At 40.2% G+C, this 17,624-nt stretch overlaps 1 protein-coding gene and 2 long non-coding RNA genes across 3 annotated transcripts in view; 1 reads left to right on the plus strand and 2 right to left on the minus strand.

Moving 5' to 3' along the window:
* LOC148129045 (uncharacterized) overlaps nt 1–6,131 on the minus strand; it is an 18,838-nt gene extending 12,707 nt beyond the window's left edge. The window contains exon 1 of the long non-coding RNA XR_015745909.1: nt 5,675–6,131. This is a non-coding gene — a long non-coding RNA (uncharacterized LOC148129045). The remainder of the gene's footprint in view (nt 1–5,674) is intronic.
* LOC148129046 (uncharacterized) overlaps nt 1–13,912 on the plus strand; it is a 17,246-nt gene extending 3,334 nt beyond the window's left edge. The window contains exons 2-3 of the long non-coding RNA XR_015745910.1: nt 4,621–4,791; nt 13,699–13,912. This is a non-coding gene — a long non-coding RNA (uncharacterized LOC148129046). The remainder of the gene's footprint in view (nt 1–4,620; nt 4,792–13,698) is intronic.
* LOC113424390 (natterin-3-like) lies at nt 11,700–12,745 on the minus strand. Its single transcript, XM_087946861.1, has one exon. It carries the CDS (start codon nt 12,684–12,686, stop codon nt 11,715–11,717), a length of 972 nt encoding a protein of 323 aa, XP_087802987.1. The 5' UTR covers nt 12,687–12,745; the 3' UTR covers nt 11,700–11,714.
* Nucleotides 13,913–17,624: the final 3,712 nt, after the last annotated feature.

Raw genomic sequence — 17,624 nt, forward strand, 5'->3', positions numbered from 1 at the left:
GATGTTACCTAGTTGGGTAATGAAACTTCTGCAAGCAAACCAAGCTCAGAGAGCACCAAAGACCCCACAGCTCAATCCTGAGCTATTTGTATTATTTTCTATTGGTGATATATCAATAGTTTGTGTTTACCTATATGCACTGAATATGTATCATCAGCATCAGCATCATCGGCATTAACCTCATCCAGAAAAAATACCCAGACATGGGAAGCAGTGAGAAGGAAGTGTCTATTGTATTTTTGCGTATCAAAATTTTTGTGTCTACTCTGCCTCTGAGGATCTTAAAAAGGCCTTAGGAGCAGGCTCAGATATAGCAGAGACCACAACTTCTCTAAGCAACATATTCCACTACTAGGCTTATCTTGGGCCCTGCAGCTCATATTCCTTGTTGTCATCTTTCATTTAGCAGAGTGTCCTTAGCTCCCTCAGTTATGTAATTGATTGTCCACTGCTAGTTTAAATTGCCTGTAGCTTCATTAGCAAAAATTAATATTCCCTTCTATGCTTCTTTCAGACCTAGCAGATGGTGGGTCTCAGAGTGTTCCTGTTGACCCGCATTATTCCTGTGATGCAAATCAGAACAGCCATTTTACTTGTTGGGAAATGTTGCACAGGCAACACAATACTTAATTCATTGATTTGATTCATTTAGATGGATTTAATTCTCAGTCTTTCTTGAGCAAGAATTGATCTACTGGAACAGCTATAAATATAAATTGTAAATATTAACAAACAAAAATGCACAACCATCATAGAATTGAGCCATCATAGATCACAAATATCATCTAATTTAGTGTTTCTTGACTTTGGCAACTTTTAAGATGTGTAGATTTCAATTCCCAGAATTCCCCAGCCAGCATGTTTTTATGTTCTTGCATGCTGATATCAGGTCTCCCCTCAATCTTCTTTTTTTTCTCAACTGAATACCTTAAGTTTTTTAAGCTTGTCCATAAACTTGATGCTCTTCAGAAGAGTTGGAATGCTGGGTAGAATTTTTCTCTCCCAGTATCTCTGAAGGATATGAATTTTGGGAGTTGGAGGTAAGGAAGAGGGTAAAGAGTGAAAAGGATGAATTGACAGAAATAAATAGAAACCATTACTTAAGTAAAAAAGGCTGAATCATTTTTAATACCCAGAATTGATGAGAACTGGACAGCATACAAGTTTAGGTGATGCTGATGATGCTGATGATGCTAATGATGTTGTCCAGAGATAATATTTGTAAATGGCTCATGCAGACACCTCCCTGATTTTAGTGGACTATATAATAAGGAACAATTGGTAAGCACAATCAAATTTGCAAGATTCTGCTATTTTAGTCAATCTCAGTAAAAGTAGTATTAGTTTTCATGTGGAGTTCATTTCCTGATCTGGAAATGGAGCTGACGTGCAGAATATGCTTGCACAATACGCTTAGCAACACACATGGTGTGAACCATGGATAAGTTACTTATCCAGTCATCCAATCTCATAAGGAGTGATGTTTTGCATAGCAGCTCATCCCTTTTTATGTTTTTCATATTTATATCTTTAAAAAATTAAAATCCATGCCCCATAAAGCCTAGCAGGGCCAAAAACACAGAGAAAAAGATGGCTGCCGAATACTTATTCTGCAGCTGCCATAATCATTAATCTCTGGCTGGAGACAGGAAAAGTGGATTGACTTCAAAGTAACCCTGGATGAAATTCAGATGTAGTAGGGAACCCAGGATAAAGTTCTTTATGATTCATCTTAAGTAGAATCAATGATAAAGATATTTGGTGTTAGCTCAATTTTGTCCTAAGGTCTCAATTTGAGTAGCACAGAAGGCATTGATTAGTGTGTGTGTCAGGTGTTGGCTGCAGTAGCATGATGTAACTGCCTTAAACAAGAAGGTGGAACAGGAAACAGCCAGGGCACTACTTCTCCTCGTCTTCCATTCTCCAGAGCTTCAGTGGCAGTGAGGGAGGCCTCCCAAGGAGGAATTATGATTGGTGTTATCTTAGGCCTGAGATTGTAACATGAGAGAGCAGAAATCTCTTCCCACGGAGTGACTGTTAGAGTAACTGAGACAGAGCATTGATGCCATTATAGATGTTTCGAAGTGTGGTGGCCCAATTCTGATGGGATGGCTGCATTGGAATATAATTATATCTATCTTGAAATTGCTGAATTGGTTCCTGGCTGGTTTTCAGGCCCAGCTCTGAGTACTAGTCATTGCTTGGTTTTTCCCCCCAAACATAATAAAAGTTTTTAAAAGAGCAAAAAAAAAAGTACATACTAAAAACAACGAAAAGGGTACAAGAAAGCAACCCCCCAAAAGCAACTTCCTAAAAAGTTTATGACAAGTGTAAATAATTCCGCATCTCTCCATGTCCTCTTTCTTAACCCTTGATCCCAAAACCCTTCTCTTAGCAATAGGCAAATCAAATTAAGTAACTTCTCCAATCTGTTTATCAGGAAGACAGAATTCTAAAATATTTAGCTTAATTAACATAAAGTCAACATTTCACATCTTAATTCTTAGCTATAACACCATCTTATTTTAAAAGCATAAAATAGTCCCAATATCTTAACGTAAACGAAATAAAAAACCCAATTTAATGTAACATAGAGAAACCATTCCTCTTTACATGTGAAAACCCCCAGTACTCAAATACTAATAACTCCCTTCAAAAAAGCCACTCTAAACGCAACATATCCTGTTCAAACTTTCTAAATCTTAACTATAAATTACTGTGTAAACAAATCCACAATTCACAAATATAAACTAATTTCATTACCCTAATAAAAACAATAGACTAAATTATAACAAAGAGAAATAACTTCTCCTTTATAGACAAATGTTCATTAAATTTCTTTACTTTGAATAAAAAAGATAATTAAGTATTATCAAAGTGAAGATTATAAAGGGGAAAAAATGATAACTTCTTAAAATATAATCAAATTCAGCATGTCATATTTTCCAATTACAATATCAATAAATCCCAAAAGAGCCACCCAAAATAATAACATGTCCCATTTTATCCCTGGTCAAATAATCTGACAATGTGCAAATCATCACTTCTGAGGCCCTTCATGGCATTGCACCAAATTATATGAGGAAACAGTATTTGCTGATTCAAATCCATAAAAAGGGTCTGTCTGGGACATTCTTTTTTACAAACTCCATGGGATAAGAATCAGGCTTTTTCAGTGGTGGCCCCCTTTTTTGCACCACCTTACCACCAGAAGTGAGAATGTTCCTCTTAGGAAACAGATTAAAACTATTTTAATATAGAAGTCATTTGAACCCTGGTTTGTGCTGGTATCACTTATTTTATTTTATTATGGTTTTAGTTGTGTGTACTACCGTAGCTATGCTTTAGCCTAACCAGGATTGATTAAGGTGGGTTGGAAATTCACTAAATAAATAATGGTTGCTGAATGACAATGGGTATTTGTATCATCAAAACAATGGCTTGCATTTTTTCTTTGTGGGATAAAGAAACTCAGATGACACACTGCAGGCTTCAGTTATAAGAGTCATCTGAGTATATAGGGCTGAGTATATAGGATTTCATATTTGAAATCCAAAATATGATTTTTAAAAGTCTGATTATTTATAATCTTTGTTTCAATGGTGTTTCTATATAAAATAACTCTTTGCATTGTCCCTATTATTTTTCATTGGGTATCTGGCTTTCCCAGATTAGGATCTTTCTATTTTTATGCCTATCATAGGGAAAAATAAAAAGGAAATGATAAAGACCTTATGTCTGACAGGTCCAGCACCAAATCCTCTTCCTAGGAGCACTAGGATTAGTTTGGTAGATGGAAATAAATAGGAGATTATGAAATTATTGTGATGTCACGAAAAGGAAAAGTGGGGTCAGTGAAAGTGGGAATATATGAAGAGGAGAGATTGTTCATGAAGTTAAAAAAAAAAAAAACAGAGCAGGATGTTGTACTAAGAATGAAATGTGCTACACAAATTTATCCAGGCCACTTAGCAAACAAGAAGGAAAGAGTCCTTAATGCGTAGTGGCCTATCTTGATCATAAAAGCCACATATTGTGTGTGTCTGCATTTGCTTATTTTTTTTCATCTGTTTTTTTTTTTTGCCTGAAATGCAGCTGGTTGAATGGAGTCTCAGTCTAGTCAGTGCAAAAAGGATTTTCCTTCTTTTATCTTTATGGCTTCTCTCATCTTGACTGTAAGCTTCCTGGGGTGAGATCTTATCCTGTTAACAAATTGTTATATATAATGATAGTACTATAAATAATTGCATATTTGTAAAAGAGGAATGGTCACATGTTTACTTATTTATTTTTAAAACTTACACTACCATCCATCTCAGAAAACAAGTGACCATATATAGTGGATGTGAACATAAAACTGATTCAGAAAAGAGGATATTAAGATTGGTTCAGTAATTTACAATTTATACCCTGTGCTCTCTATTACATAACACAAACCAATATATTTATTTAACACCTCGTTTAATTCAGTGAATTTAGATTAAGAGTAGGTTACTGGCAAAAATAGTTAGTTGTTTTACCAGTTCTACTCTTTAAAGAAAATTCCCATGAAAATGAGAAGTTCAACCACAGTTGATAATTATAATTTTTTTAAAAAAAATTCATGTATTCTATTCTTAGGTGGAGCTTCCAGTTATCAGCCATCCAGAATGTTTATCAGGCTAACATCTGCTCACTCCAGCTGCTGATATTTCCAAACTGTTTAGTAGCTGTTCTTGCATCAACTTTTCCTTTGAAAACTAAACAGTGGATTTATGAGGTGAGATGAGTGGATTTATCTTGCTAGCAAAGGTAAGTAAAAGCCTTGCATTTTGTTCACCCAATAATTCCCATGTTGTCTAAAGAGATGCAGTTTTGCAATGCGATTGTTTCTGAGCAAAGAAGCTGAATTCCTGAAAGTGGTTTTTCAGGTTAATACTTAATCAGGAGAATGGATGTTAAAAGAGGCACACATTAAGGGAGAGCATTGCTAAAACTGCTTGAAAATGGGGGGAGCTTTTGACAGACTTTAGTACCACTTATTACAGTGCTCCAGAACAAAAAAAAAAGTTGGTATATAGCAGTTCTGACTGGGGGTCAAAGTCCTGGGGCTGTTTGGGAGGCCAAGCCTGTTTATCATGATCAGTGGGTGCCAATAGTCAGTGACCTAGTTTATGTATTTAGTAGTTTGGCTAATAATAACAAGGACTTTCATATGACATTTTCTGAAGGTACCAGATACCAATGATCACAAACTAGCCCTGGGACTCCTGCTGGGTTTTTCCAATGTTGCCTTTGGGCACCCAGACTAATCTCCCTGCCTTACATTCAAGAAATTGCTTGGATTCCTTCATGTTCTCCCCACACTCCCAGTCCACCTCTGCTCTAGGCATCCAAGCCATCTTCCATGAGTTGCATGAAAGCCCACATGTTAAATGACTGCCTATTTACCCTTGAATAACACTGTGGCTCACCTCAGAAATACGGCAAAATGGTCAAAACAAGGGGTGGGAAATCGGGACATCCCATAATTGGTTTCAGTTTCCCACTAAACCTTTTTCTTGAAGCACCTGCCTCTTTTTTCCAAATCACCTTGCTTTCCTTCACCAGCACTTCCCCAGGTCCAAGAAGAGGTGGTTAAAAAAATAATAATCTACACATACCTCACTGCTGATATCTTCCATGCCCCACTCACCATTTTTCAAAGTTGGCTTTCAGTTCAGCACAGGGGGGCTCCTCTGGGAGAGCATCTGGAGTGCCTTGTCCTTTTGCAGGGACTTCTGGCTGGCTGGGACTCTGTGACATGCTGCAGTTTCTGGTCTGTGTGCTTGAATCTGCCCTGATCAAGGGGAGCGAGGAGCATTCTGGCTGGAGGCAGCCCTGCCCACCAGTCATGCGGGAGGGGTAGACAGATAGGCTGGCTGGGTGGATCTTGGGTATGGGAGATATGCCTCAACAGCCTGCACTGCCTGGTTTAATTTGCAGAGCTTAGTTGAGAGAGGCACCATCTCTCCCACGTGAGGATGGATCTGCTAAGTGGGAACAGGGGAAAGGTGGGGCATGGATGGTGTCTCTGGCCTGGAAATGGTCACAGTCAGATCCAAGGAGACCAGTCTCTGCAAACAGGAAAAAGAGCTTACATAGGGAGAAGGTGATCAGCAGACGCCTGCTTGGAATTTTTGTTTTGTGTACAAATTCAGAATAATCAATAGGGCTGAAGCAGTATGGAGGAATGTCAGGCTCCCCAGCCATCATCCCAAAGGAAGCTTATGTTAGCCAATGGGTTGGATTCAGTTAGTGACTAAGCTTCAGTTACAATATGTGGACACATTGTGCTGGGTAATATGTGTGGGGCAGTGTGCAATAACACAGTGACCATGGGCCATGTTGTTTCTTATTTCATCTGGTGAAGTGGCGATGGAGAATTTAAGAGTGACTGGAATCATACATTTACCTAAAGAGAAAGAGGGGTCCCATCATATCCCACTATCATGCCAACTGTACACAGAGACCGGCAGGCTGGAATTACTCTATAAGGGAATAGAGTGCCACTCTGCACATGCTCAGATGCTTTGAGGCTTTTAATACATAGCACTGAAAGCAAGATTAGATACTAAGACTAGGGACTGCCTCAGGGAGAATGTGCTAGTGAGATTTTCCATAAACTTTTAACCTGCCTCAGCTTGAATCTTGAAGGTTTGGTTGCTTTTGTTTGAGTGTTGCTAAGATCATGGGGGGGAAAAGAAGAGAATATGAAAGAGAATTTTGGTGCATGGTGGTGATGCCCTGTTAACTCTGAGACGGACAGATGACACCAGACTTTTCTATTATGCATAAAGAGTTGTACAGGTAGTCCTTGACCACAACTGAGCCCAAAACTTCTGTTGTTAAAGAAGTTTAACAAATGACTTTTGCCCCATTTTATGACCTTCCTTGACAGAGTTGTTACGTGAATCACGGCAGTTACTGTGTTTCTCCAGCAATACGGCCTCCCCCAATAGGAAGTCCAAGCATGTTTTATAGGCATAAAATCAAATTAAGCCCCTCCCCCCAAATTAAGGCCTATATTAAACATGCGAAATGGGGGGAATGGTGGTGGTGGGGGCTTGCCATTAGGAAGTACTTTTGTTGCATACCCGGATAAGGTGCTGCTTGCGTTGACTTCGGTGTTGGTGGGGCACTTCGTATCGGGAGACCTTCCGCCACCATTGGTTTCCCCTCTCCCCTTGCTGCCACGGTGTTTAGAGCAACGCCACAGTGTTTGGCGCAGCCATGCGCGGCCAGCCAGGGCTCCTTCCTGCAACCAGAGCCCAGTGGAGACAATGGGCTGCAGGCGCTCCTGTCGCCACCTTCCCTTCGCCTTTGAAGGCAAAGCCAATTCTTTTAAAAACGATGCCCTACTACCGGTACGACAAAGCCTCCCCTGCCCAAGAGGGCAGCCCAACCCCATGTGGGGAGGCGAATCTCCTGGGGCCACAGCGCAGGATTGGCCCACCCGGGAGAAGTGCCCAGCCGCCATCCCTGCCTGGCTAGCGCTGGGCAGAACGCAAAGAGCTTCACCTGGGTGCCCAGTGCAGCTGACAGGTGGGCCCTCCTGCCTGGCAGTGGAGCTCTTACCAAGGCAGCGAGCGCCTCTCTGTCGGGCCCTCTGCTCATCCCGCCATGACCGCGCCGGAGCCGGGCAGGCTGGGCAGAGCCGGGAAAGCGAGCTGCGGGTGCGCACCACTTGCCAAGTGAAAGAGCCGGGCCGACCCGAGCTTGGCTTCCTTCCCAAGTCTCTCCAGCCCGAACACAAGGGGCCACGGGAGAGGCTGCCCGAGGCAGTGATAGCACCCAACTGTCCGCGGACAGGGGAGGCGGCGGCAGCGCTGCTTCCCTGGCCGGCGGGTCTGGCGGAGAGAGCCTAAAGCCGCCTGTCCTTTCCACCCCTCGCCCAGCCTGCCTCCATCCCCACGCATCTCCAAATGCGCCGACAGCTCCAAACGCTGCAGTGGCATGGGCATTGGGCAGAGGCGCTCACTCAGTGGGGCTCAGCTCGGAGGAGGACATGGTGCAGGCCGTCGCCTTGCCACCCTGTCCACGGATGGGTGGGTGCTATCACTGCCTCGGGCGGCGCCTCCCGGTGGCCCCTTTGGGTTCAGGCTGGAGAGACTTGGGAAGGAAGCCAAACTCGGGTCGGCCTGGCTCTTTCGCTTGGCAGGCAGGTGCGCACCTGTGGCTCACTTTCCTGGCTCTGCCCAGCCCACCCGGCTCTGGCACGGCTGGCAGGATGAGCGGAGGGCCCGGCGGGGAGGCGCTCGCTGCCTTGGCAAGAGCTCCGCTGCCGAGCAGGAGGGCCCACCTGTCAGCTGTGCTGGGTGCCCCAGGCGAAGATCTTCGCGCTCTGCCCACTCCCAGGGTGGGCTGATCCTGCACTGCAGCCCCAGGAGATTTGCCTCTCCATGTGGGGTTGGGCTGCCCTCTTGGGCAGGGGAGGCTTTGTCATACCGGTAGTAGGACGTCGTTTTTAAAAGAATTGGCTTTGCTTTCGAAGGCGAAGGGAAGGTGGCGACAGGAGCAACTGAAGCCAAGTGTCCCTGCCGGGCTCCGGTTGCAGGGAGGAGCCCTGGCTGGTCGCGCATGGCTGTGCCAAATGCCGCGGCTTTGCTCTAAACACCGTGGCAGCACGGGGAGAAGGGAAAGCAATGGTGGCGGAAGGTCTCCCGATACAAAGTGCCCCACCGACCAAGTCAACATCCAAGCTGTCGCCGCCCGCCCGCCCACCCAAGGATGCAAGGGGGAGAATTAAGTCACCCCCAAAAAGACGGCCTAGCCATTTTTTCAGGGGTCAAAAAAATAATAATAAGGCCCTGCCTTATTTTGTGAGAAACACGGTAGTAACCCAATTGTGAATCTGGCTTTCTCATTGACTTTACTTGTCAGAAGGTCACAAAAAGGTGATCACATGCTGTGACCTTGGGACACAGCGTTGGTCATAAATATGAACCAGTTGCCAAGCATTTGAATTTGAATCATGGGGATGCTGCAAAGGTCATAACTGTGAAAAACAGTCATAAGTCACGTTTTTCAGTTCTGTTGTAACTTTGAATGGTCACTAAACAAGCTGTTGCAAGTTGAGGAATACCTGTATTTGGGAAAGCAGGATTGACCAAAAAAGTCCAGAACGATTGTTATTACAGTTATTTGGAAGTTGAGGGAAAAAAAGAGATAAAAAAAAGAAAAAAATGCATAGGTTTGTTCTGCGTTTTTATTAGTGGTGTAGCCCCTTTTTCTTCAGGAGCTCAAGATGGCCGACAGAGCAGTCTCCTCTCCCCTCCCAAACAACCTTTGAGGGAGGTGGGGCTGGGAGGCCATGATGATGAGCCCAAGGCCACCCACTGACCTTCAGCCCCACCTTCTTTCCCTGGCCTTGAAGCACAGGTGGCTTGTGGCCAGAGCCTTCATTGGATCTATAGGAGTGATGGATGCCACCCAGGAGAGATAAGAGGCTTTGTGTTCATAGCTTAGCCATGATGTCTTTGGGTATGTAAGGATTTTTACAATTGGTTAATTGACAAATTACGTGGGCGGATCTGGCAGGATTCGCACAATCTTCGTGCCTACTGAGTATTAAGACTGATTGAATTCAGTTACTCCCAGGGACATATGCAGAGAACTATCATTCCATGAAGTTTAAAGGCATGTGTACTGCAAAGATTGCTAATGAAGGCAGTCCTCAACTTACAACAGTTCATTTAGTGACTATTCAAAGTCATAGTGGCACTGAAAAATGTGACTTATGAGTGTTTTTCACAGCTACGACCTTTGCAGCACCCTCATGATCACGTGATCAAAATTCAGAATGGTTGGCAACTGGTTCATATTTATGACTGTTGCTGTGTCCCAAGGTCATTTGATCCCCTCTTGCAACTTTCTCACAAACAAAGTCTATAGGGAAGCTATGTTCATACTAATTTATCAACTGCTTCTCAACTATGGGTTACTAACTTATCAACTGCAGTGATTCACTTAACAATTGTGGCAAGAAAAGTTGTACAATGAGGCAAAACTCATTTAATGAATGTCTCACTTAGCAACAGGAATTTGAGGCTCAATTGTGGTGGTAAGTTGAGGACTACTTGTATTCAATTCAATCCAAAATTGTGCACAACTTTGTCTTAAGGTTGAAGAGAAAATATAAATATTCAATGGCATTCAAATAGCATCATGATCAACAACGACTACATAGAGAAAACTTGTAAGCAATTGACAAACCAAATAAATAAATAAAATAAATAAAACAAAAGCTTTAGGAAACATATTTTTCGAATGTATTTGATCTGACGTTATCCATTATTTGGAAGAATGGACATTGTAAAAAAATAGCTTTAGGAAATGAGAGAAAAAAGACAAATAAAGCAGGACAGTGTGAATTCATATGGTCAACATCAATGCACAATTGTACTTGTCCAGGAGAGTGTGTGTTACATAAAAGCGCCATGTTTTCATTTCCCCTTTGACTCCTGGCCAGGGAACGAAATTTAGCTTTCATAGATTGTTATTTTCTAAATGTGGGTCTGTGCTGACCTCTGGTGGTCAGGGAACAAAAATATAACATTGTAAATGATTCTAAAAAATATTTAATCAAGTATTCAGAAAAGCTTAACTTCTGGTGATATTTGGATGTTGGTGGTGGGAATTATTGTCTTCTTTAAAAAAATATTAGGAATGGAGTTGTGGGTACAAATATGTTCAAAGTACAAGAATACAAATATGTTCAGTGTATCAACATGAGGATATTAATTCCAGTTGCAGTAGTAACTATAGAATTAGTGACGAGGATCCCACAAAGTGCCTCAAAGTTAACCAAACACTGTAATGAAACCTTTCTCAAGGCTATGTTGAAGGTGAATATGATTTGAAATTTCCCAACTGAGATTTCAAATTCTTAGTATTATTAGCTGCTTAGAGTCATATTTATTTATTTCTTAAATCTATTTGCTGCCTATCTCACTATGGGGCTACTCTTTTCACAACTTGAAATGGATAGCCATATAAATCTACCAAATAAGTGTATTCATGTATTAGATTTAATTTTTTTCATTTAAGGGTACAAGATGGCACAGAGAGCATTCACTTTCTGCCCAACTACCACTACCTCAATAAAGAATGCAGGCTAAAGTTAAACTCAAAGACTATAAACCACAATTGAGGCTTAAGTTGATGTCATGGTTTGTACAACATGCAGAGTCTAAAACTGAGTCACAAACTTATTTCAGTCTAATATTTTTGTGTAATCCAACTGTTCAGTTGAAAGAATCATTAAGAAGCTACACTTCAGACCTTTAAACCATTTTTGAAATATTTTTAATGTTACTTTTGTACAGTAGCAGTATTTCACTAGAAATGAGAGTTCAATGTAAGATCAACCATTGGAAGAGGAGTACAAGAAAATGCAAACTGAACACAAAAAGAGAACAGCTATATTTTGTAGTGAAACTTTGATGGTTATAGGAACTAGATATTAATTCCAGTATTATCTTACTCCAGTATAGTTTATTCAGGATGTCAGCCATAGTCATAAAGACTTAGTAGCTGTATTCATATAAAATGCTACTTTATTTTAATTTTTTTTAATGGCTAATATGTTGAACAAGCCCACCCATTTGATAAATTCAATGTAGTGAGAGAATGCATTAATTAGCTTAATTCATGAACTAGGCTGAGCATGTGTGAGAACACAATCGTTAACCTGGCTAGAAGATCACTTCTGGGATTTGTGTACTACACGGAAGTGCATCTGGGATAGGTTCACACCTTTTGATCACTGTTCGTACTTGAGCCACAACTGCATTGTGACTGGTACCTTGGATGGGGGCAATTCGGGTTGCTCCACTATGATAATAACGAGTAGCGGTGGCATTGAAGGGAATACTTGCTCTCATTTTCATGCCACCCATTTCCAGTTCACAGTTGTGGTTGGGTGGGACTTCAATTTCAACAGTGTCAGAGTAAGTGATTGATTCACTCCGTGTGTAACCTTTAGTCCAGTTGAATGTTTTCTCTGATGAAATGCCCCATGATATTCCAAAGATATCAGGTATCCCTGCTGTCATTGTAAAGCCTATGCCCTGAGAGAAGGAAAGGCCTACATCCCAGGTATGTTCAGAGGTCACTGTTCCTGATAAAGTGGTTGACTTCTTTACTGTCCTACAATCATGATTGGTAACTTTGCTAGAGACTATGGATATGCTTGATTCAGAGAATGACCCCTGGTCTAGAAAGTACCTGACACTGGAAATGCTCTGCGAGCGATAGTCTTTATTAATGGTCAGGACATCATAGTGTTTATACCAGTACTCCTTACCATTCCAACCAAGGAAGAAAGCTTGATTTTTACTATCTACCTTCCCTAATCCATACTTATTTTTGCCAACATATAAACTTATGCCTGCACAGGTGTTGATGGAGTTGGGTGGGACCTTACCCCATGAACCCCCTCTCCAGCTTAGGGATTCAAAGTCATGTCCATTCACCAAAATCCAGAACTCAGAAGTGGAATATTCTTTGTTTCCATATGGATAATAGCAGTAAGGGCCCTTACTGGGACTGTAGTAGCCAGCAGCACAATTAAATTCAATGCAAGGATATTCCCATCTGCCAGCATAGCTATTCCAGTGAGACACAGCTTCAGCGGGAGTAGATCCTGGGAATAAAGTCCAACTCATAGTAGTTTCATAGAAAACACTAACATTTCTACTAGAATGTTGGATATCATCATTCTGGTCTTGACCACTGTTGGTTTCATCTGAAAAGAGAGAAAAATATGTCAATCAGTTAATTTTAATGAAGAAATATAAGCATATTTTCTGGAGATCTTTCTCAGCCATGTGAGTAACATCTATTACTGTATGTCTATGGAGATTTTCAGTCATCCAGGTCATGTTTGTCCCAAAGATGCTTTCTATCAAAAGACAAGAAAGTCTAGTTACCTTTTAAAAGGAAGCACCTTTGGGTCTATTACTGTAGGTTTCTAACATAGTTCCAATTCATCTACTAAATCATTTATTTATATATAGGTATTAATGCATTCCTAAACTACTTTGTCCAAGACTTACGGGTTCATAAAATCAAAACTGAAAAATCATTTATAAAAATATTAAACAATGCAACTCTCCTCATTATTTTTATTTGCTAAAATATATAGGTTTTTTTAATGAAAAACATTTTAATTGATATTTAAAGTCCTCCTTTTCTGGGTCCTCCATAATTTTTTATAAGTGGGAAAGATTCTTCAAAACAAAAGATTTTGAAAACATTGATCTAGTGCAGGACTGTCAAACTTGTGGCCCATGGGCTAGATGCATCACATGTTAGCCACACTCACACCGGTTTAGCAAAGGGGAAAAAAGTCCTAATACGTTATATGATGCCACCATGACAACGTGAGATTGACACCCCTTATCTAGTGCAATTTTGGAGATTATTTTTAGGTTTCTGTTAATTTTAATGGATGAAAGTTATGTTCTGGGCTAGAATTTGTATATGATCCTTGTATGCACACACACACACACACACGATTGGAAATCTATTACTTGTATTCTGTTTTGGGTTGTATTTGTTGTCCTGTTTGCTCCACATTTGAACTCCAATTCATAAAATATATAATCCATACCCTAGATGAGGAGGTGGCAGTCAGTGTCTTCACTTCACTTGTACTTTCTCTTTCTCTCTTAACAGAGACTTGCCAATACACAATGGTTAACCAATCAGTCTTGAAGATTTCAGCATTTGAGATTCTTTATAGGAAATACTATGAGATCTGCTTTATCCAAATGCTCTACTCCTGGTATTGGTGCATGGAAATTCAACTTATATGGATTTCAACTACCAGAATTCCTCAGCTGCATGATGCTAACCCACAATGTGATGATTTGGTGATCACGTAAGATATTTTGGGCAAGTTATCTTTAAAAATTAGTTGCAATATTTAGGGCATCTTTGAATGTTTGTAAGTTATGAACATCATAGTGTGCCTTGCTTCTGTCCACAGTGCAATTTCATTTGAACTGTGTGAAAGGATTTCTATGAGATCAACTCAATACACTTCTTCAAACAAGGAACTCAAGATAAAAGAGATTGTAGACAAAAGGAATTTATCCATGGATGAAGCTCACTTTATATACCTGGGATCAATTGAGGAGGACTTTTCTTCACTGTTCTCTTCTGTAGTTCAAGATTACTGTTGACTTCATTGGCCAGGGCCCCATCTATGATCAGGGAAAGGAAGAGAGTGCAGAACAGTAGATGCATCTGAAACATAAATCAGGAGACCATTTCAGATTTTGGAAACATTGCCAATAAACTGCCATTTTATTAATTCTTTTCCTCTTTGTCCCTTATATTTTAAACAATTGTCTTACATATTAAAGAACGAATAAATTTTTATACAGACACTTTTAAAATATTTAGATAGAGGTAAGTATGGATGGAGCTAGAAAAAAGGGGTCAATTTGAATAGTAAGAAATGAGGGGAAAAAGTGCCAGGCTTTTGAACATCAAACCAAAATGATTCAATGCACATTGCATAGGCTACTTTTAAAGACAACAATTCCCCATTAAATAAGTCATGAATGCAATTTCATCTTAAGTAATTGTACATAAAATCATAGACCGAATGATTAGACCAAGCTGGTAACTTATTATGAATAATTGATTGAACTGAATTGTATAGTGTGGAGGAGGGACCTTTATATTTGTTCATCCTTCCCCCCTTCTGCAGTGCTTAGGCGAAGGGAGTATTTCCATTATAAACCTTGCTGTCAATTAGAGTGGAGGAGTTGCATACAATGAGATGAAGCCCAGAAGGTGTGCTAGATGTGGCTGCTAAGGCCAACATAATTTTTAAAAATGCCATTTTGATCTCTAGCAGAAAAAGATGAGTGGAAGTTTGCCTTTCTTGGCACAAGAAGATCGAGCATTTCAGACTGCTTTTGGGACTATCATATACAAAATGTAGCTCAATTTTTACACCAAGAAGATGGCTTTTAGATAAATCACTGTGTCAGTCTACTATAAATAATAAACTACAAAGACATGGCAAAAATAGAAGCACTGATTTTAAGCTGAAAAGTGTCAGTAAAATGTCACCAATCACATATGTCACATATCTGCCCTTCTTCTAAAAGACAAGATTTATCTAGAAGTCATGTTAGATAGGCTGCATGAAATGCTGAACTCTTACTAATTATATTTATAATAGAGGCAACTTACCTTGGGATCTCTTTCAGAAGTCCAAGGCTTTTGATACGGCACTTGCTGTCCTATTTATATAATTTACAGAGAAAAAAAATAAAAGGATTACAGGGTGGGACTTGTTTTGCAAAGAGAAAAATTCTAATTGGATAGTGATGCAAGTTTCATAAGTAATTGAGAATATCCATTTCTGATTATCATAAAGTGGCACCTTGAGAATGATTTATGGAAAATATATCTCATGAACCCTTCGGTTTCTAAAACAAATATTTGAGTAAAAATTCCAGGTGTTCTTTTGCCACTACATCTCATACTCAAGCCATTTAGATGTTTTTCATAAGCTTACAACTGGAGCCCAAAGAGTTCAGCCCGCTTGTCTACCCAATGACATTCAGTGCCACACAGGTTCTGAAAATGCTTGTTTTGTAGAATCATCTTAATTAAAGCACTTAAATTAAATATGTATTTCTTTTATCTGAACCAAAACAATTTTATTGCAAGCTTCTCTTGTTACTGGAAAGAATTAGGAAAATTCTGGTTGACTTATTTTTTTTTCATCTTCTACATAATTTATGATTTTATTGTTGTTTTACTGATGGTTTTATTATTGCTCTAAAATGGCAAACATTTCAGCCCTTTATTATAGGGGGAACTGCCCCCACTCTGAGGTTTTGGTCTATTCTCCTTTTTGCCACTATTAGTTAGTTTACTTTATTCTCATTGCACCTCGTACAACGAAATCAAACACCATCTTCAGTGCACATCATGACCATGAGCATGAAAATAAACACAAACACACATCCTTCACCCTCCACACATTGAACCAAAAAACTCCGACACCGCACCAATACTGCACTATACAGCAGAATTCAAAACAGCTGCTGCCCTGGGGTAGAAGCTGTTTTTCAGCCTATTTGTTCTTTTATTATTCTGTACCATCTGCCAGATGGTAATAGTTCAAAAAAAAAAGGGTTCCCAGGATGAGATGGATCTTTGAGAATGTTTTGAACTTTCTTAAGGTAGGGGGAGCTATAAAGCTCTTCCAAAGAGGGGAGAGGGCAACCAATGATCTTCTGATCATATACACCATACACTGAAAGAAGGAGCGGTTAGCCATAGCATCCATGTGCTCAGCCATCTTGAAAACTCTATCTGGTAACATGAGTTTTCATTTCCTAAGAAAGAAGATAACAAAGAAGTCAACCATTCTGCCTGCATATTGTAACAGAAGAAGCAAAGTCTAACTATTATGGAAATCCTTACAGAAAGTACAGTATAGTAAAATATGCTATATTGTTTTAGTTTCCTCAAGTTCACAATTTTACCTCTCCTACAAAAAATATTTTCTCAGTCTGGGAAAAGTGCTTTATTGCAGATAAATGTGGCAACCCATGTTCTTCTAAATGGTGTGGAAGTATCAGAATGAGATTAACAGAATCTTATTTTCTAATTGTCTATGGAGATTCTCAGTCATTCAAGTCAGGGTTGTCTCAAAGATACTCAAAGGTCCTGACCAGTTCTGGAGAACCAGCAGAGGAAATTTTGAGTAGTTCAGAGAACCAGCAAATTCCACCTCTGACTGGCCCCACCCCAATCTATTCTCTGCCTTCTGAGTCTCAGCCGATCGGCTGGGTCTTCTTTTGTTGCTCTGCACGGGAGAACGGAGCTGAAAAGCAGGTTAGTGGGGTGGGGAGGGAATGGAGAATTTACAATATCCTTCCCCTGCCATGCCCACCAAGCTACACCATGCCCACCAAGCCACGCCCACTGAACTGGTAGTAAAAAACATTTGAATTCCACCATTGGCGTGGAACCTTCTTGGAGCTGCTGAAAGGACTGTGTTGTGGAGTTGTGATTTTTGCAGGATGTTTTTTGCTCTGTTGAACACATGAGCAGGCTGTTGGGGATGAGCTTATGTTGTCTGCATCTCAAACTGAAGCAGAAATGGTTTCTGTAGTTTTCAATTTTTCTGGAAATCAGTTTCACACTCCCACACTATTTGAAGGGGAGTTCATCCCAAAGTCCATAGCTAAATGTCTGTGGAGATTCTCAATCATCCAGGTCATGGTTATCTCAAAAATGCTTTTTCAAGTGGCAACTGGACTTTATTGTTTTTCTTGGATAAGAAGTGAAAGTCTTCAAAGAAAAACAAGAAAGTCCAGTTCTTGAAAAAGCACCTTTGGGACTTATCTTCTAATATTTCATATTATATCGTCTTCAGAGAACAAAACTATTAAGCTTGTTCATACCCATCAGCTATATAGAAATACTATGGATAGCTTATGTAACATTAATTAATTCCAACATAGTGAGTAATTAACTGGCTGGTAAATTATTACACACCTCCATACCCTATGTCAATTTTAGCATTCTGATACGTTAGTCTATGGGAGTACATTATATGCACACCA

The sequence above is a fragment of the Notechis scutatus genome, chromosome Z (assembly GCF_049901735.1).
Source record: "Notechis scutatus isolate UNSWTSFEM ecotype Mainland chromosome Z, rNotScu1.2, whole genome shotgun sequence".
Classification (NCBI taxonomy): Eukaryota; Metazoa; Chordata; class Lepidosauria; order Squamata; family Elapidae; genus Notechis; species Notechis scutatus.

Excerpts from the sequence above, each read along its gene's own strand:
- LOC113424390 (XM_087946861.1), bottom strand. The coding sequence starts at position 12,686 with ATGAGTTGGACTTTATTCCCAGGATCTACTCCCGCTGAAGCTGTGTCT.